General features: G+C 46.4%; 1 protein-coding gene across 1 annotated transcript in view; it reads right to left on the bottom strand.

Moving 5' to 3' along the window:
- Positions 1–20,917, bottom strand: part of TMC8 (transmembrane channel like 8) — a 57,037-nt gene that overhangs the window by 29,575 nt on the left and 6,545 nt on the right. The window contains exons 2-7 of the mRNA XM_082272678.1: positions 17,166–17,309; positions 10,857–10,999; positions 7,368–7,508; positions 5,766–5,839; positions 2,983–3,122; positions 808–955 (exon numbers count right to left, since the gene is read on the bottom strand). Of these exons, the coding sequence (XP_082128804.1) occupies positions 808–955; positions 2,983–3,122; positions 5,766–5,839; positions 7,368–7,508; positions 10,857–10,999; positions 17,166–17,309 (790 nt within the window). The remainder of the gene's footprint in view (positions 1–807; positions 956–2,982; positions 3,123–5,765; positions 5,840–7,367; positions 7,509–10,856; positions 11,000–17,165; positions 17,310–20,917) is intronic.

Below are 20,917 nucleotides of genomic sequence, written 5' to 3'. Positions count from 1 at the left end.
TGCCACTGATCTGGCTCTCCACATTTTACACATGATCCACTGTGATTGGACACAGCCAATCACATGTGTAATGAGCCGCGGCATCGGCTCTTTAACGAGATCGGGGTCATATTGGTCTTGTTTCATAACAACATCAATACCCATTATAAAACCAGATGGGCATGGATGGTGAGCTGATGCAGTGGTTCAACGGGCCACTTGACTAGACTTGCCCCCCAGGCCTAAGGCTTACAGCCCTCCCCTGGGAGGGGGGATTTCTCCAGCAGCCCTCCCTAAGTACTGTCTACTGTTGGAAAGTTGAAGATACCTGTGTGTCATGTTACTGAATATAGTTTACCCCGCCCTGTATCATTATGCAAAGAAGGGGGGGATTGTCCCCTGAGTGTATATCTCTTTATGCCTGTGTTTGAATAAACAGTCTTATGCTTCTTACCACCCTACACTGATGTCTCGACAATTGACTGGGTGTGCTAAGAGGTCTTGCTGGTATCAGGCAAGCGAAGCTTATATGGTGGACATACTCCTCTTGAGTAAGGGGATTCGTCACACTCACTATTCCACTCAGTGAACGTTCTGGCTCTATTATTTACCTATAGGTGCAGCACAAGATCCTGTTTGAGGAGAACAATTTCTCAAACCCAACCCCATAAGAGGGCTGCAAAGGTGCACAAGAAACAATATGATTGCAAGTACCACAGAAACCAACGAGAATCTTCATATATAGAAAACCACCGCTGATTTGTGTCAATGAATGCCTACACTTTGTATCCATCTGTGTTAATCAAAAGAATTCCACCCCAAGCTCACCTTCAAGTCATTGCTGAGGCTTTGTTGTTTAAGCGATGACGTCCCAGCTCCTCGTACACAGAAATCCCAACCTGCGAACACTCGAATGCTGATGGGGGTGCGGTAGTCCCGGGTCCGAATTCGTCTTTGTGTTATTCCTTTCACTGTTCTGGGATGGACAAAAGGACAGAAAAGTAAATATTATGACTAACAGACTTTAAAGTGGGACATTCCGTATTTCAACCAACAAGATCGCACTATATAAACCATGGGTGTCCAACCTTTTGGCTTCTCTGGGCCACATTGAGTGTAGAGAAATTTTCTCGGGCCGCATATAAAATATATACTATAGTTAAGGTATATAAGTAATAAAACGCTGCTGCGCCCTTCCCGCGCTGCCGCCCCCCCCCCCACCCCCAGCACTAATTTAACACAACTAGAGGATGATCCCTTCCAAGGCAGCCTCTGCCTACAGTTAGTTGGAAGCCGCTGTGGCCGTGCCCCCGACTTGACTTCCTTCCTCCCCAGCAAAACAAAAAAAAAATTGTCAGGGGGCAGCGGGCCGCATTGCCTCCGGTTCTGGGCTGCATGCGGCCCCCGGGCCGCAGGTTGGACATGCCTTATATAGACGCTGACAGATGAATTCTGCTTTTTGCACAAATAGCCCTATAAGGCTGGCTTTACATAGACAGACAGATATCTCTTCGAGAGCGAGGCAGCTGTCCATTCCTGCCCAACTCTACGGAACGCAAGGACCTTCTACGATCCCTGGCCAGTGCTTGCAGGACCTGGGCAGTTGGCTTGGGATAATCTTCCTATATCAGTGATGGCAAACCTTGGCACCCCAGATGTTTTGGAACTACATTTCCCATGATGTTCATGCACTCTGCAGTGTAGTTGAGCATCATGGGAAATGTAGTTCCAAAACATCTGGGGTGCCAAAGTTTGCCATCACTGTCCTATATGATGAGGATCTCCTCTGATCCCTAAAATACCATGGGGGGCACCCCAAGAACTTGAGGAGCCAAGAGCTTTAACCCTGAATTATGGCCCTAGAATTATAACTCTCACTCCATTTGTGACGATAACTCACACGTGTGGTCCAATTGATGTTTACATACACAAGCTTGCCCTACGCTGAGTTTTCCTTATATAGGGTGTGTGTCGGGGTGACAGGGTGCTTTAAGATTTTAAAAAATAATTTTTTCTATTTTATAACATTTTTTTCACCCCTTATGCCTGTCCTGCCCTCCAATTCCACTATTCATTTAGCTTTATTGCTATCACAAGCCCTTTTGGGCAGTGACAGGTACTCTTTATGGAAATTTTAGGGGCCTATTAGATCCCGGATCCATCCTCTGCCCTTCAAAGCACCTGATAAAACACCAGTGATTTGATTGGCTGCTTCCCTGGCTGTATCTGCCAGGGAAATATAGCTATGATGAAACTAAAAGGGACAAAATACTCATCACTTTTCGGCAGGGCCATGCAGAGACCTTTGGAGGGGCAGGGGCTCAAAGTATAAAAGTAGCACATGGAACAGGGGCTGTGGACATGGTGCAGGGGGTGGTAAGAGGCTGCGGATATGGTGCAGGTGGTGGTCTGGTCAGAGGCTGCGGACATGGTTTAGGTGGTGGTCTGGTAAGAGGCTGCGGACATGGTGCAGGGGGTGATAAGAGGCTGTGGATATGGTGCAGGTGGTGGTCTGGTCAGAGGCTGCGGACATGGTGCAGGGGGTGGTCAGAGGCTACGGACATGGTGCAGGGGGTGGTCAGAGGCTGTAGATATGGTGCAGGTGGTCTGGTCAGAGGCTGCAGACATGGTGCAGGGGGTGGTAGGAGGCTGTGGATATGGTGCAGGTGGTGGTCTGGTCAGAGGCTGTGGACATGGTGCAGGGGGTGGTCAGAGGCTGCGGACATGGTGCAGGGTGTGGTCAGGGGCTGACATATAATGCTCTACATATTTTTGGGGGGGGGGGGGTGGTCCCAGTTTGGCATGTTCGCCCTGGGCTCTGGATGACCTTGTCCTAGCACATGCCCTATGAGCAGCTAGCGGGTAAATTCTCCATTCACCACATGTGAGGAAGCCAACCCACCCCACTTGGCTTGAAGAAGTAAGCGATGGAAGATGGAGAAGGTGGCAGTCATCTGCCCACAAAGGGTGTATTGCCAACTTTGATTATAAATCAGATCCTACCTCTGCAGGAGGCCGAGCCCGCACATGGACAAGAAGAGGAGAGGGGTGAGCAGGTAAGCCACCTGGGTATTGAATGAAGAATCATATCCCGTCATCTCACTGTAATGTCCATAGAAGAGGTAAGTGTCTTCCATGAAGCCCTGAAAGATTAAAGATCATACAATCATTTACTTTATAGAAGGTTTATTTCTTACAGTTCTGCACATAAAGAACACTAGGAAATACTTTACAGCAACTGCAAACAAAACGGCAAAAGATTGCGCCAGTAGCAGGCCCAGACGGGAAGCCTGGCAGCTTTGGCGTTTGTCAGAAGAAACGTAGGTTGACTTCACACTTATATGGACTGCTTAGCTGTAGAAGCTTGGCTAAATACACTACATTGTCAAAAGTATAGTGTCTTTCAACGCTCTACCTTTATCACACTGCTAAAGGGGAAGGGGGGGGGAGTGTGTTTGGCCCCCGAAACGCATTGGTTCTGTTCTGCTCTGAAACTATTTTATCATTAAATTACCTTGAACTCTTGGACATTGGTTTGGTGCTCTCATTGGATTGTATGTACACTATATTATCAAAACTATTTGGACGCCTGCCTTTACATACACATGAACTTTAATGGCATCCCAATCTTAGTCCGTAGGGTTCAATATTGAGTTGGCCACCTTTTGCAGCTATAACAGCTTCAACCCTTCTGGGAAGGCTGTCCACGAGGTTTAGGAGTTTGAGAGGAATAGTGCCCCCATCATTGGTATCCCTGGGAGCAATAGTGCCCCATCACTGGTGTCAGTGGGAGGAATAGTGCCCTATCATTGGTATCAGTAGGAGGAATAGTGCCCCATCATTGGTGTCAGTGGGAGGAATGGTGCCCCGTCATTGGTGTCAGTGGAAGGAATAGTGCCTCATCATTGGTGTCAGTGGGAGGAATAGTATCCCATCACAGGGGTCCATTGGAGGAATAGTGCCCCCATCATTGGTGTCAGTAGGAGGAATAGTGCCCCATCATTGGTGTCAGTGGGAGGAATAGTACCCCATCATTGGTGTCAGTGGAAGGAATAGTGCCCCCATCATTGGAGTCAGTGGGAGGAATAGTGCGCCATAATTGATGTCAGTGGGAGCAATAGTGCCCCATCAGTGGGAGGAATAGTGCTCCATCATTGGTATCAGTGGGAGGAATAGTGCTCCATCATTGGTGTCCATGGGAGGAATAGTGCCTCAATCATTGGTACCAGTGGATAAAAAAATGCCCCCATCATTGGTGTCAGTGGGAGGAATAATGCTCCATCATTGGTGTCAGTGGGAGGAATAATGCCCCATCATTGTGTAAGCAGGAGGAATAGTGCCCCCATGATTGGTATCCCTGGGAGGAATAGTGCCTCATCATTGGTGTCAGTGGGAGCAATAGTGCCCTATCATTGGTATCAGTAGGAGGATTAGTGCCCCATCATTGGTATCAGTGGCAGAAATAGTGCCCCATCATTGGTGTCAGTGGGAGGTATAGTGCCCCATCATTGGTGTCAGTGAAAGGAATAGTGTCCCATCATTGGTGTCAGTGAAAGGAATAGTGCCCCATCATTGGTGTCAGTGAAAGGAATAGTTCACCTAGGGCTGGATAAAGACAAGCAAAGGACCACATCCACCCCAGGGGCTGCAGTTTGGAGATCCCTGCTCTAAAATAAGAAGGCATCTCCTCTCCATATAGCACAAGTGGCTAACATGTAATGTGTATATGCAGTGGTGGGATTCAAAAATTTTAGTAACCAATTCCGACTTTCAATGCAGAATGACCAGCGTGCCCCCTTTCAATGCACAGTGACCAGCGTGCCCCCTTTCAATGCACAGTGACCAGCGTGCCCCCTTTCAATGCAGAGATCATCGTGCCCCCTTTCAATGCAGAGACCAGCATGCGGCGTGCCCCCTTCAATGCAGAGATCATCATTTGTGCCCCTGCCCCCTTCAATGCAGAGATCATCATTCGTGCCCCCTTCAATGAAGGGATCATCATTCGTGCCCCCTTTCAATGCAGAGACCAGCGTGCTGCGTGCCCCCTTCAATGCAAAGATCATCATGCCCCCTTCAATGCAGAGATCATCGTGCCCCCTTCAATGCAGAGATCATCGTGCCCCCTTCAATGCAGAGTGAACAGCGTGCAAACTTGCCAAGCCCCCCCCGAGACCAGTGCACTTGACTTACCTCTTGTAGCGATGGCTTCTTCTCTTCAGTCCCCGCGTCTCCTCGAGTCCTCCCGCGGAGGATCCATGTGACAATAGGGAATTTTAATTCGCTATTGTCACACAATGGGTGGGCTCGGGGCGCACTGCTCTGTGCCCCGGGTCCACCCTTTCCTACTAGAGCCAAATTGTAATAGGCGGGGAGTCAGGGACTGTCTAAGAGGCGGCCGCGCGGCGGCCTGGAGGAGAAAGGGGTGACGTCACTGGTTGCTAGACGCTAAGCAGGTCTAGCCTAGCAACCATTGCAGTGTGTGGGCTCCGGCTGCCTCCCTGCAGAGAGAGAGCGCAGACAGAGGACAGAGAGAGCAGCAGAGCGGTCAGCGGATCAGGATGATATACAGATGGTCACAACTCACAAGGCGGTTCTGCGAACTTCCAAATATTTAGTAACCGGTTCTGTGGAACCGGTGCGACCCGGCTGAATCCCACCACTGTGTATATGGGAGTGTGATGTGTAATTTATTTGGTATTTTTTAGTGAAGACAAGTCATCCACATTCATGGAACAGCACAGACTATTTAGCCTTAGTACGGGGATTTATTGATTGATGTCACCCACTTCTCCGGTGAAGACGTCCAGTAGAGCACCATGAAGGGATCTATTGGGAGAGGAAGTTGAGTTTCCACAAGGTGCTGTTGGGAGAAGAATGAAATAAAAAGACAATATTTATTTCATGTACGCAATTATTACACGTACTTATATAGAGATGACAATTTAGGCAGTGCTGTACATATATTGTTCATTCACATCAGTCCCTGCCCTCAAGGAGCCTAAAATCTAAGGTCCCTAAATCACATTCATACATACACAAATTGGGGCCAATTCGGACCGGAGCCAACTAGCCTACCAGCATGTCTTTGGAGTATGGGAGGAAACTGGAGTACCCGGAGGAAACCCAGACAGGCACAGGAAGAACATGCAGACTCCAGGCAGGTAGTGCCATGGCTGGGATTCACACTGATAACCTCAGTGCTGCAAGGTGGAAGTATCAAAATAATATCATAAAAGTCCTTAACCGCTTGCCGACCGCCACGCGACTATTTACGGCGGCGTTCAGCCCCGTACAGGCAACGTGACGTAGGACTACATCACTAGCCTGTGAGCCTCTAGGGGGCGAGCGCGCACCACCGGAGGTGCGCTCCCGCCCCCGCTCGTTCCCTAACATGTCCGCGCGTGTGACCGGCGGACCCGATGTCCGTCGTTCACTCGCGATCTCCCCGTGGAGAGGGAGAAAGGCAGACGGCTGATGTAAACAAAGCCGTCTGTCATTCTCCCTGGTGTAACTTCAGAGATCATTCGATCCTGCTATGTAGGATCGTATGTCTCTGTGGTTACATCACAAGCCACGCCCCCTCACAGTTAGAAGCACGCCCCTAGGGACACACTTAACCTCTGCATCACCAATAAAGTTTTACAGTAACAGTGCATATGTATAGCACTGATTACTGTAGTAATGTCACTGGTACCCCCAAAAGTGTCAAAAATGTCAGTCAGGGGTCCGATCTGTCCGCCGCAATGTCGCAGTCCCGCAAAAAAAATCGCAGATCGCCGCCATTACTCGATGAAAAAAAAACACCAAAAATGACAGAAATCTTTCCCATAGTTAGTAAACACAATAACTTTTGCGCAAACCAATAAAAATACACTTATTGCGATTTTTTTTACCAAACATATGTAGCAGAAAACAAATTGGCCAAAAATGTTAAAAAATTTAGATTTTTACATTTTTTGGGGGAATTTCATATAAAAAATGTGAAAAATATTGTTATTTTTTTCAGAATTGTCGCTCTTTTTTTGTTTATAGTGCAAAAAATAAAAATCGCAGAGGTGATCAAATACCACCAAAAGAAAGCTCTGTTTGTGGGAAGAAAAGGACGTCAATTTCATTTGGGTACAGCATCGCACGACCGCACAATTGTCCGTTAAATTCATGCAGTGTCGAATCGCAAAATAGGGCCTGGTTAGGAAGGGGGTAAAATCTTCCGGGGCTTAAGTGGTTAAAAATATCTGTAAGAGGATCTCTTTGTGTCGGCCACATCAGCATCACATTCTGTCTTACATTCCATGACATTTAGACTATGCAAGGAGGATTCTGATTGGTTGCTAAAGACAGGTATTCTCAGCTACAACAATCCTCTACACAAAATAAAGACCTCCTACCATGAAGACGGTGGGTGGAGCCTTTGAGGAACGCGGTGGGAAGGATGACCAGGCCGGTGGTAAGGAGAAGTGATGTAAAATTCAGCAGCATCAGGAAACGCAGGAAGGAGAAATAGGAGCTGATACTCGAACCGAACTTCCCTGGTGCATGACGGCAAAACAACAACATTCATGTTTTTTCTTATAATAAATACCGCTTTCACCTTTTTTTTTTTTTTTTACCTAATTGGTTACATCTCAGTGCTGCTAATTTCTTGCCACCTCTTTCAACCACTTCCTGTCTACATGAGCTCCACCATCATTTCTGGTTGGGTTTTCTGGTGCGCAATGAGCTTTGACACAACCGCCTATAGCTCTGGGGCCCAACATGTGGCCTGCCAGCGGTCGACGTGCTCCAGAACTCAGTGCAGGTCTGCTGTATGGGGTCAATTCCGGAGTGATGATGGATCAGCATTTGCTCCTATATAGGCAGACCCTAAAAACAGTTTGCAAGTTTGCTTATCCTACAGCACCTTTCAGCTGCCACCCTCCCCGGCCATCACCACTTCTTCAACCACTCCTCTACCAGTTGTGTCCCTACCAGTCACACCGGCTCCCCAGGGACCTCTTTTTCCATCAACCGCTCCTTTATTGGCCATGTCTCCACCAGTCACACAGCCCCCGCCCCATCCTCGTTGGCACTTCTTCTCCATCAACCATTCCTCTACCAGTTGTGCCCTGACCAATCACACCGGCTCCCCAGGGATCCCTTTTTCCATCAACCGCTCCTTTATTGGCCATATCTCCACCAGTCACACAGCCCCCCCCCACTTCCTTTCCGCTGGGCACCACTTCCCCATCTATACTCTACCAGTTATGCCCCCACCTGTTAAACCGGTTCCCCAGGGGCCTCTTCTTCCATCAACTGCTCCTTTATTGGCAATGTATCCTACAGCACCTTTCAGCTGCCACCCTCCCCGGCCATCACCACTTCTTCAACCACTCCTCTACCAGTTGTGTCCCTACCAGTCACACCGGCTCCCCAGGGACCTCTTTTTCCATCAACCGCTCCTTTATTGGCCATGTCTCCACCAGTCACACAGCCCCCGCCCCATCCTCGTTGGCACTTCTTCTCCATCAACCATTCCTCTACCAGTTGTGCCCTGACCAATCACACCGGCTCCCCAGGGATCCCTTTTTCCATCAACCGCTCCTTTATTGGCCATATCTCCACCAGTCACACAGCCCCCCCCCCCACTTCCTTTCCGCTGGACACCACTTCCCCATCTATACTCTACCAGTTATGCCCCCACCTGTTAAACCGGTTCCCCAGGGGCCTCTTCTTCCATCAACTGCTCCTTTATTGGCAATGTATCCTACAGCACCTTTCAGCTGCCACCCTCCCCGGCCATCACCACTTCTTCAACCACTCCTCTACCAGTTGTGTCCCTACCAGTCACACCGGCTCCCCAGGGACCTCTTTTTCCATCAACCGCTCCTTTATTGGCCATGTCTCCACCAGTCACACAGCCCCCGCCCCATCCTCGTTGGCACTTCTTCTCCATCAACCATTCCTCTACCAGTTGTGCCCTGACCAATCACACCGGCTCCCCAGGGATCCCTTTTTCCATCAACCGCTCCTTTATTGGCCATATCTCCACCAGTCACACAGCCCCCCCCCCCCCACTTCCTTTCTGCTGGGCACCACTTCCCCATCTATACTCTACCAGTTATGCCCCCACCTGTTAAACCGGTTCCCCAGGGGGCTCTTCTTCCATCAACTGCTCCTTTATTGGCAATGTCTCCACCAGCCACACAGCCCCCCCCCCTACTTTCTTTCCATCGGGCACCTCTCCCCCATTAATACTCCTCTACCAGTTGGCTCCCACCAGTCACACTGGCTCCCCAGTGACCTCTTCTACCATTAACCGATCCTTTATTGGCCATGTCCCCACCAGTCACACTGGCTCCCCAGGGACCTCTTCTGCCATCAACCGATCCTTTATTGACCATGTCTCCACCAGTCACATAGCCCCCCCCCCCCCACATCCCTTTCTGCAGGGCAACTCTCCCCCTTTAAAGACTCCTCTACAAGTTGTGCTCCCTTCAGTCATACTGGCTCCCTAGTGACCTCTTCTCCCATCGACTGTTCCAATACTGACCATGCCCCTACCATTTGCACAGCTACCCCCACTTCCCCCGCCCCCCCCCGGCACCTTTCCCCCAAGGCAACTCTCTCCCAAAAACCACTCCTCCACCATCCATGTCACCACCAGTCACACAGCCCCCTCCCCCCTTATTTCTTTCCACCGGGCACCTCTCCCCCATCAATATTCCTCTACCAGTTGTGCTCCCACCAGTCACACTGGCTCCCTAGTGACCTCTTCTCCCATCAACTGTTCCAATATTGACCGTGTCTCCACCAGTCGCACAGCTACCCCCACTTCCCCCTAGGCACCTCTCCCCCCCTGGCAACTCTCTCCCAAAAATCACTCCTCTACCATCCATGTCCCCAACAGTCACACAGCCCCCCCCCCTTTATTTCTTTCCACCGGGCACCTCTCCCCATCAATACTCCTCTACCAGTTGTGCTCCCACCAGTCACACTGGCTCCCTAGTGACCTCTTCTCCCATCATCTGTTCCAATACTGACCATGTCTCCACCAGTCTCACAGCTACCCCCACTTCCCCCTAGGCACCTCTCCCCCCCTGGCAACTCTCTCCCAAAAATCACTCCTCTACCATCCATGTCCCCACCAGTCCCAAAGCCCCCCCCCCCCCTTCCCTTCCCTTGAGCAACTCTCCCTCATTAACCACTCTGCTACCACCCATGTTCCCACCAGTCATACCACCTTCTCACTCCGGGCTCCTCTCCTTCTCAACTGCTTCTCTACAGCCTGTGTCCCCACCAGTCACAAATCCCCACCCCCTTCCCCCAGGCACCTCTCCCCCATCAAACGCTCCTCTGCCAGCCATGTCCCCACTGGTCAAACCACTTTCTCACCCCAGGCACCTCTCCCCCATCAACTGCTCCCCTGCCAGCCATCCCCACCGGTCACACAGCCTTCTCAGCCTGGGCACTTCTCCCCCATCAACTGCTCCTCTGCCAGTGATGTCCCCACCGGTCATACTGCATTCTCACTCCAGGCACCTCTCCCCCATCAGCAGCTCCTCTATAGGCCGTGTGGCTAGTTGTCACACCCTCCTTTCTCCCTGGGCACCTCTCCCCTATCAACCACTCCTCTACCAGTTGTGCTCCCACCAGTTACACTGGTTATTGGTTGAACTAGATGGACTTGTGTGTTTTTTTAACTTACTAACTATATAACTATGTGTCCTCCACCAATCACCTCTGGCGTTAGTGCTTTGTGAAAAAAATTATTTCTGGGTTGTGATTTCACTGGCTGCATGGCTCTTCTGGGCCAGTCAAATGTCATTTTCATAAAGAGACCAACAATGGCAGTCAATGTATTTTCAGTCTCTTTTATTATACTGTGTTTGGCCTCTCACCTCTGATGGCGATAATTGTCTTCTGCCACAGCTTCATTGTTGCCAGGATCTGAAGGCTTTTGGCCCAGGCAGGACGCAGACATGAGCAATATTTTTGGGTAAAGGGAACCCAGAATCTAGTACTTTGAGTCTGATGAGCCTCCCTGTGAATAGGAAAAAACAGCCTGCAGTTGTATAAGAGAATTCACAAATGTTCACAAGTCCACAATTTTCCAAAACTGCAGTTATTTGTCTAAAGGTGCCTCAAATCTGCCTTCTGAATTAACTTCTTCCAAAATTTCCAAACTGCCTGAATATCTCTCCCAACCACTCCTAGTGCCTAAAACATTCAATATCTGAGCTCCATGTGGCACATACTGCAGACAAGATTTGGCGTTTGTCTTAGTTACCCCTCCTTACTTCCCGTTTAGCGCAGCCAGGCTAGGCACTTTTATGAGTGGTGGTTATTCACTGGAAAATTGAGGCCGATGGCTAAAGTGGCCGTAATGAGTCAAGGTTCTCCTGTATCCAGGTCATAGTATACAGTATCGAGTAGTAGTTGGTCACAATCAGCTGAACTTAAAGTGCAATATTGAGGATATATCATGGCTCCTCCAATCCACTTCTTCACTTCTAATAAGGGTTAGGAAGATACCCAAACATTTATTTACACACAGGTAGCACCAACACCTCCATCCAATCACCAGATGCTGATTGTCCAAGAAATGGATGGGAGGTTTGATAGTTGTGGACCATCTCTGTTCTAGCTACATCTTCCAATCCTTGGTGTCGGGGAGTCTTCATGGGTGTTACCTTCTCAATTTTCATGGCTGAAGATGTAAATTGTTGTCAATGCGCTATGGTAGGGATGTTACCGCTCCACAGGTTGGTAGGGGTTCTTTGACCAATGACCAATTTCTACCTCTCAGATAAGTTTCCACTGACACTATTAATCTTTTTAGCTATCAGTAAGTGGGAAATTCTTCCCAATGACTATACCTATAATCAGGGCTTTTTTTCTCAGTGAAAAGGTGGTGGAACTCCCCCATTCTGAGTCTTTTCATGTCCTTGCACCCTACCCACCTCCGAGCACCATCCCTTGTTTCCACCCCCTACCCACCTCCTAACACCATCCCTTGTTTCCGCCCCCTACCCACCTCCGAGCACCATCCCTTGTTTCTGCCCCCTACCCACCTCCGAGCACCATCCCTTGTTTCCGCCCCCTACCCACCTCCGAGCACCATCCCTTGTTTCCACCCCCTAACCACCTCCAAGTACCAACTCATTTAGGGAATACAGAGCCAAGTATAATTTTGCTGTGCTAAGTAATTTGTATGGAATTTGTTAATGATAACAAGAAAAACAGTAAAGTAGCCCCCCCTTCAGCCAGCAGCAGTATACCCCCCCCCCCAGAAACAATAGATTCCCCCAGCAACTGTTGACTCCCTGCAACAAAATATCACCCAAGCAACAATAGATCTTCCAAAAGCCAGCATCAATAGACTTTCCAGCAGTTAGGTAGAATAGATCCCTCCCACAATAGTAGATCCCTTACAGCAACAATAGACCGCCTCAAAAAATAGATCCACTACAGCAACAATAGACCCCCCAGCATCCAGCATCAGTAGACCCTACAGCACACCCCTTGCCATTACATACATTCAGTACTGGAGGTCCTGGAACTGCGTTCCCCCGCGTTCCTGCTGAAAAAAAGCCCTGCCTCTAATGTACTGTATCATGAGCTGTGGATTGTGGTCCTCCCTATATGGATATAAATGTTAGGGATCTTTCTAACACTCATTAGAACTGAAGAAGACCTTGGTGAAGCTACAAAATGTCTTCAACATTACAGAATAAGTCCAGCTGAATAGAGAAAATGAAGTTTCTCCACTGGGTTTTTGGGCTTGCTGCTTATGTGAAGGGTGAGGAGTCCTGATGCCGTTAAAGGTCCTGGTACAAAACTGATACTTCTTTGTAACTAGAGTCTCCAACTGAAGTGGTCAGGACATCTTAACTAAATGTCTCTGTAATACCTCTGTTCTGTATGCATTTAGTCACTGTCCTCTTGTAACCTACGTGAACACAAGTAAAGATATTTTTGCATATATGCAATAGTTGCACAAACTTCCCATCGTGTTTTTCGGTTTCATTTCCCCTCCTCGCAGCACAGAAACTGTTCACACCCAAGTAGTGGCAGTCACTTTTCTGGTGTCAGGGTAAGAACATACTTTATTCTTACACCTTGGCCAAGATCCTTAAACACTGCCAAACATGCACTTTGACGGAGGGAGAGTCATTTCTCAAGTAAAGACTAATTGGAGACAGGTGGGTGTTCCACACAAAACCTAAGCAATGTGAAAAAATAAATGAAGGCGCTCAGTTGTGGGTGAGGTTGAATACTTTAGGGTTTTTTAACTGCTGCCCCGGGGTTTTAAAAATTTTTAAACAGTTAAAATTAGGTAAGTAACAAGTGTAAGGGCGCTGATAAAATATGTTAAATATAGTGCATACAATAGATGAAGAGCAGATTAACTCATAAAGTGCAACTGTAGATAACTCAAATTAATCACAATGTACACATACAAGTGATAAATATTAGTGATAAAGTGACTGTGCTGAGAATCGTGCTTATTATGCAAATATAAGTACAGATTAGAAACGATAAAAACAAATAAATGTGCAATATCTTGTGCAGATATCAACTTAACATGCTAAATATTGGACTGGTTAAAAATTAAAAGTGGAATACTGGTGACACTGGTGATCATATACCAGTATTTATGAGTTAATCTGCTCTTCATCTATTGTATGCACTGTATTTAACATATTTTATCAGCACCCTTACACTTGTCACTTAAAAAACCTAAGCAGCCCGTGGCAAATGAAGGCCGGAGATGACCAAGGTCACCGTAAAACTTGGAATGGACTGGAAATTAGAGTTCCCAGTGCAAAACCAGAGAAAGAGAACACTTCCTTGATGCTGAATGGTGTTAAAGAGCATGGAAGGCAAATGCACAACACTCCACCCAGTGGGTGATGTCAACATTAAATCCATCAGTGTTAACGCCTTCAATGGTAAAACTGGTGGAGAGCAGGAAACTCAAATGGTGCAAAAAATGAGGTTACATATAAGTAACTCCTGGTGTTCCATCTGATTGGAATCAAAGTCTTCAGAGACAGGGCAAGTGCTGCAGCTATGCCAACAGCTCTGACCGGGAAAAACTTCTTGATAACAGAAGAGCCAATTTGTAATCCCAACACGGAACCCCATGCCCTCGGAGCATGTCCAAGCTGGCCCAAAGCAAAAGGATCTCAGTATTGCACTCCAAGTCTCTTCATGTGGAGAGAATGTTCTGCAGACGCATGGATGTGTGGAAAGTTAAGAAGAGGGTATCCAGGCCTGTGTGGCCCTACAGGCGGGCCCCCTGACTAGACTGATGTCTGATGGTAATGACAGTGGGACTCTCCCTTGATAAACAGACAATTCTTAAAAATGCAGGGAGCCTCCATGGCCCAAGCTGGAAGACCAAAGTAGCCAGGAGGCTGAATATTTTCTTTCTGTATCTCAGTGATGCCATAAAACACCCCAGCGGGGATAATGTTTTTGTTAAGAAGCTTCGGTGTGCATGAAAGTGAGAGGGAAGCCCTAAATCATAACTTGGCTGAGTCTGCCAAAACTCTACATTTAAAGGCTCTGCCTAAGAGCACCTATGCTGGAGGGAAATTGGGAAAAGCCAGAAATGAAAGGCCTTGTACATTTTGGGCCACGCAGGGTGATTCTAAGGAGTTAGATCACCATTATAAAGAATCTGTTTACTGGGAAAAGGCTGCTACCAGGCTCCTAACCACTGGGAAGAGGACCAGATGCTTTTAGGACATGAAGAGGCATAGAGGACCAGATAGTTATAGGGCATGAAGAGGCATAGAGGACCAGATAGTTGTTGTTGGGCATGAAGCGGCTTATAGGATTAGATGCTTATATGACATGAAGATGCATATAGGACCAAATACTTTTAGGACATGAAGGGGCATAAAGGACCAGATGATTATAGGACATGAAGAGGCATAAAGGGTCAAATAGTTATGGGACATGAAGAGACATGTAGGACTAGATGTTTATAGAACATGAAGAGACATACAGGATCAGATGCATTTATGACATAAAGAGGCATAAAGGACCAAATATTTTTGGGACATGAAGGGTCATATAGGATCAGGCGCTTATAGGACATGAAGAGGTATACAGGACCAGATGATTATAGGACATGAAGAGGTATACAGGACCAGATGATTATAGGACATGAAGAGGTATACAGGACCAGATGATTATAGGACATGAAGAGGTATACAGGACTAGATGATTATAGGACATGAAGAGGTATACAGGACCAGATGATTATAGGACATGAAGAGGTATACAGGACCAGATGATTATAGGACATGAAGAGGTATACAGGACTAGATGATTATAGGACATGAAGAGTTATACAGGACCAGATGATTATACAGTAAACCCCCCTCCATTGCGGGGGTTACGTTTCGGACCCAGCCGCGAAAAGTGAAATTCCGCAAAATAGAAAAACCCTATTAAAATGCATTGTAGGCATGTTTTTTTTTACTGTCACTGTACGTGTAAAAGCATTTTAAGGTCTTTAAACACACTTTTAAAACAATAGAAACTCATTTAAACACATAAAAGATACTAAGAGACAGAGCAAGAGCTATGGAAAACACAAAAATATTTCATTTTTAATGATTTATATAGTAAAATAACATTACAAAAAAAAACGCAAATTACCGGGACCGCAAAAACTGAACCGCGATGGAGCGGGGGATTACTGTAGAACATGAAGGGGTATATAGGGCCAGATGCTTATAGAACATGAAGTGGCATAAAGGACCAGATGCCCATAGGAGAGCCTTTCTCAACCTTTTTACCCTTTGAAACATTTTCAGGTCCTCGATCAACCCCTGCAAAAATTAATTAATCTGGGATCAGGGGTAAGAATGCCCCTAACATTGGTGGCCAGTAGAAAGAAATAAATCCTTATAGTGGTGGTCAGAACACCATAGACAGCTACATGTTGATTGGTGGCATACCACTGGTTCTGCCTTGTGGCTTTGGATCTGGAATCAGGGAAGCATCATAAGATCGGAGGTCACTCAGCCACAGCTCAAGGAACCCTTAACTATCTTTTGAGGAACCCTGGTTAAGAATCCCAGCTGTAGGACATGAAGAATTGTATGGGATCAGTTGCTTTTAGTACATGAAGAGTTGTATCGGACCAGATGCTTATAGGGCATGAAGAGTTGTATGGGACCAGATGCTTATAGGGCATGAAGAGTTGTATGGGACCAGATGCTTATAGGACATGAAGGGTTGTATAGGACCACATGCTTATAGGACATGAAGAGTTGTATAGGACCACATGCTTATAGGACATGAAGGGTTGTATGGGACTAGATGCTTATAGGACATGAAGGGTTGTATGGGACCAGATGCTTATAGGACATGAAGGGTTGTATGGGACCAGATGCTTATAGGGCATGAAGAGTTGTATGGGACCAGATGCTTATAAGACATGAAGAGTTGTATGGGACCAGATGCTTATAGGGCATGAAGAGTTGTATAGGACCACATGCTTATAGGACATGAAGGGTTGTATAGGACCACATGCTTATAGGACATGACGAGTTGTATGGGACCAGATGCTTATAGGGCATGAAGGGTTGTATGGGACCAGATGCTTATAGGACATGAAGGGTTGTATGGGACCAGATGCTTATAGGGCATGAAGAGTTGTATGGGACCAGATGCTTATAGGACATGAAGGGTTGTATGGGACCAGATGCTTATAAGACGTGAAGAGTTGTATGGGACCAGATGCTTATAGGGCATGAAGAGTTGTATAGGACCACATGCTTATAGGACATGAAGGGTTGTATGGGACCAGATGCTTATAGGACATGAAGAGTCATATAGCACCAGATTCTTTAAGGACACGAAGAGGCATATAGGGCCAGATAACTATCAGATAGCCCCCCTTCTACGTCACTAAAAACTTTGATGTCAACCAGATAAGGTAACGATACAGTAAAAGTACAGCATGGGGAAGAAATATACTGTACTTTTGTCTTCAATATTCATAGACTTATCGAAGAACATTTTTGCATACAAAGATACCCAAACAAGTGGAAATCTACGCAACGCCACCTAAAACACATTGCTGTGAACAGTTGCTTCCCTGCCAGGGTTAACGCAGTATTATGTTTGTGATGCCCACCAGACATGTATCAGAAATAATTAACATGGCCATTTAAACCACACACCTCAGACTCTGCTTCTCTCTCATGGGGATCGGGTTGTCTCGGAGGTCACTATAATTGGCCTTTGTCTTCCATGTTCTTCCTACAGTATTCGATTCCTCCGGTGGCTTGTCATCCATTTCACTAATGTTGTCTTTTGTCTTTATCCTGTGTACAAAGATAAATATATACATAAATAGTGCAGCCTTCCAAACGTTCCTAAGCAGGATGCGAAAGCCGTCAACTTTGTAGGCAGTAGCTATTACCTTCCAATAAGGCCAAAAGTTTGTAGACCTCTAACCATCACTCTTATATGAACTTGTTGGACATCCTATTCCAAAACCATGGCCATTCATTTGGAGTTGCCTCCCTTCAAGTCATTAATATGGAATTTTCTTCCTGTATTTGATGTGCATTTAAAACGCAGGTCAAGGGATTCCCATTTACTTTGGTGATAAAGTGTGAAGACATTTCTGAGGCTGTTTTACCTGCTTATGTTGCGTTTCTTTGGACATAATTGGCCCTATTGGGATGCCTTGTGAAGACATTTCTGAGGCTGTTTTACCTGCTTATGTTGTGTTTCTTTGGACATAATTTGCCTTATTGGGATGCGTTGTAGGCAAAGCAGGTGGAACGCACGCTGCACGCTCTGGGAAGCCTGGTGGAGCGCAAGCCGGTAGTCACCGCTCTCCATTCATAGGCGCCATCCGCAGCAGCCGATTTTAAACTTTTTTTGTACTATTCATCAGCACCATTCAATAAAAGCTACTTTTTAATGGTACTGCACTATTGGAGCGCTTTTATTTTTCCCCTAAATATCGGACCTGGAGGATCGATTATACCCAAGGGAGTGATCCCGGACCACAGGGAACTACAAGGCCCAGCAGTCACCTCCCAGGCTCAGGAAGCCACAAGCCCAAAAGGTCTTTTTACCATAAGGTATTTAAGACCCACTACCTCTGGTGAGTGCAAAGCCCCATTATTTCAAGTCACGCCCAATTTACCAGCAGTTGGACTACTGGAGGACCCAACACTAAGCACTTGTACTTTCCTTTACCTGGCACTGAAAATTTCTACCCATGCACAAAGTCACTTATGAACTGTTTATTGGGACATTTTTAGCACTAATTTTGGCACTATTTCTGCACTTTATGTTAACCAAAGTATTTATTTAAGGTTGATGTGTATTTCTATTTATGTATAGTAACTGTGAACATCACTGGTTTACTACCACTTAGCTGTGTGTCCTATACACAAAGTTATATATTTATATTTTTTATACCACTTGATTGCCAATTTTATTATTCAGGGTATGAAAAAGTAATTGCTCACCCCTAAATGATTATTAGCAAGCGCTATATTAATCCCACTAGTTTTTGGGGTTTTACATTTTTCACTCATTTTTCTATCCTATAGCAGCTGCTTTCACTACCCTTTACCCACCTTATTTATTTATTCAACCCACCCATCCCCAGATAGGACATCCATAGGCGTGAGGGATATACACCTATTGGAGTATATATCTTTACCACAAAGCAGGTAAAGCGTAGACATTTGCTGTGTTTTATGTTCAAAAGCATGTATCAGAGCAGTTCTGCACCCAAACACATAAAGCAACATTTGGAAGCAACGCTTGTCTACACAGGCCCTTATATAAGGTTGTGCCTTTCCCCTCCAGCATCCAAACGTTATTCAATGAGCTGTACTTTTGTTCCTGACATATGCAGATTTCAATATGTTTATTAATTTTTCATGAGAAAAGAAAAAATACACAAAGATGCTTACAGTTAACATCTGCAATGAAAGATAACATATAACAATGCTAGACAGTCGACATGGTCCATGGAGGAGCTCATGGCAATGGCATACATGGCTAATGATCACCACTCTGGCAGCCTCCATGGACTGGGGCAATGTCATCTGGGCCTGGCCCCACTCCCCCCCCCCCCCCGGCGCCCCCAGGGGAACACACTGTGCCCCGAGGGGGGAAGCGGCCACCCAGCCCCCAGTCCACCGTGCCACCGCCGGTGTTAGACAACCTCTCCGCCAGTATTGGTATACCAGAGCCACCAATATGTCAAATGTAGGCAAAGGTCGCTGCAGGTGGCAACGGAGGGTCAACAATGACCCTAAGAGAACCACGTCTTCATAAATCCCTTTGCAGTAGAGAGAAGAAGAGAGAGGAAGGAAAGAGAGGTGAGGAAAGAAAAAGAAAATAGAGAAAAAGAAAAGGAATAGAAGCAATAGGAGGTTGGTGTCCATGTCCGTTATATAGGGGCTCAGGCGACTCAGGAAAGCCGTCCGATCCCGGCATATGGAGGGAGCACCCTCCTGTTTACAGAGATTGTTCCTGACATATTTAATTACAAACTGCAATTATGTTGGCCACACCCTCTTTTTGGCCAAGTTACCAAGTGTCACTAAAACCACATCTTAAAAAACAATGAATAAATGGTGTATTCCATGCTGTTCATACTTACTAACTATAAAATTATTTTTTGTAGTCTGCAAAAAACCTGGTCGATCCTGCTGCTCTCTATAGCCTCGTACACACGTACCGATCGTCGGCCGAACGATCGGCCGTCTTTTGTCCAGGGCTGTCGTGTCTGTTGAAAACTGCAAAAGATTGCACACGAATGTTGTCGGCCAACAACAGCCGACTGCAGAAGTGATGTCATGTGATGGTTAACTTTCCTTGTCTTTTTTCTTTTCTGAGCATGCCCAGTCTTGCAAATCTGCTGTCTGTCGGCCGAAATTTGTACTGACTGGTGAACAATCGACCGTTCTGGTGTTGGCCACCAAAAATTTTAATGCCTGCACTCTGTTCGGCCGAAAATGCGCTGTCGGCTGTGGGAAGCATCATACTAACAAGCCTACAATCGGCCGATCGGTCGTCGGCCAAATATTTACGGCCGACAATCGGTACGTGTGTACGGGGCTTATCTCCCCCTTCTGTCCAGGTCCACAATTCAGCTAGGGATTTTGCAGCTGTGGTGGCAGCTCTGCACATGCTCAGTTTTCAGTGAGTTTCTATGCTAAGCATTTCCTCCCTATCACATCTGAGCAGCCCATGTGACTATAGAGTCACACATGTGGGCGTATACACAGTGGTAAACAACAGCCCACTCTCTCCCTCCTCCCCTATGCCCACTAACCAGCTAAACACAATGGGGGCGGGATATTACATGTAGATTGATGGAGGTGTCATCTCCCTCTTATTCTAAGCCACAGGCTGGAGGGACGTGACACAGCCTGTGACTGGCAGAAATCCGCCCACATCATGTTATTGCCAAAAAAATAATAAAGATTTGATTTCAAATATATATCTGTATGACAATTTAAAACAGTTTATTGGTATTATTTATTAATTTTTAGTCTGTATTCCAAAGGCTGCTTTTATTTTTATTTTTTTATTAATTTTGAACATGTGACCAGCAGCAGAGGACTAGAAGCTTCTCCTGCTTATGTTTCCCTGCAGACAGGCTGGGAGAGAGCCGAGTCATGTGACAGCTGGATATCAATTAGAAAAAAGCTACTTAGATGTTTTTTTTTTATTATTATTAAAATAATTACAGAGCCCTCATCTATATACAGAAATAGAAGTGACAATGTACATAATGCAGAATGTGTTCATACAGTGTGTGTTTAGTATCACTTTAAGCAATTATCCTTTTTAGTTCCTTTTTTTTCTATATAAGCGAAGACTGTGGGAAATGTGGTAAAAAAAAATACATAAATAGATCATAAAAAAAAACACTCTGTCTCATGGTTATGAC

Source organism: Pelophylax lessonae (genome assembly GCF_965119305.1).
Source record: "Pelophylax lessonae genome assembly, chromosome: 11".
Taxonomy (NCBI): Eukaryota; Metazoa; Chordata; class Amphibia; order Anura; family Ranidae; genus Pelophylax; species Pelophylax lessonae.
This window is presented reverse-complemented; position numbering and strand designations above follow the sequence as displayed.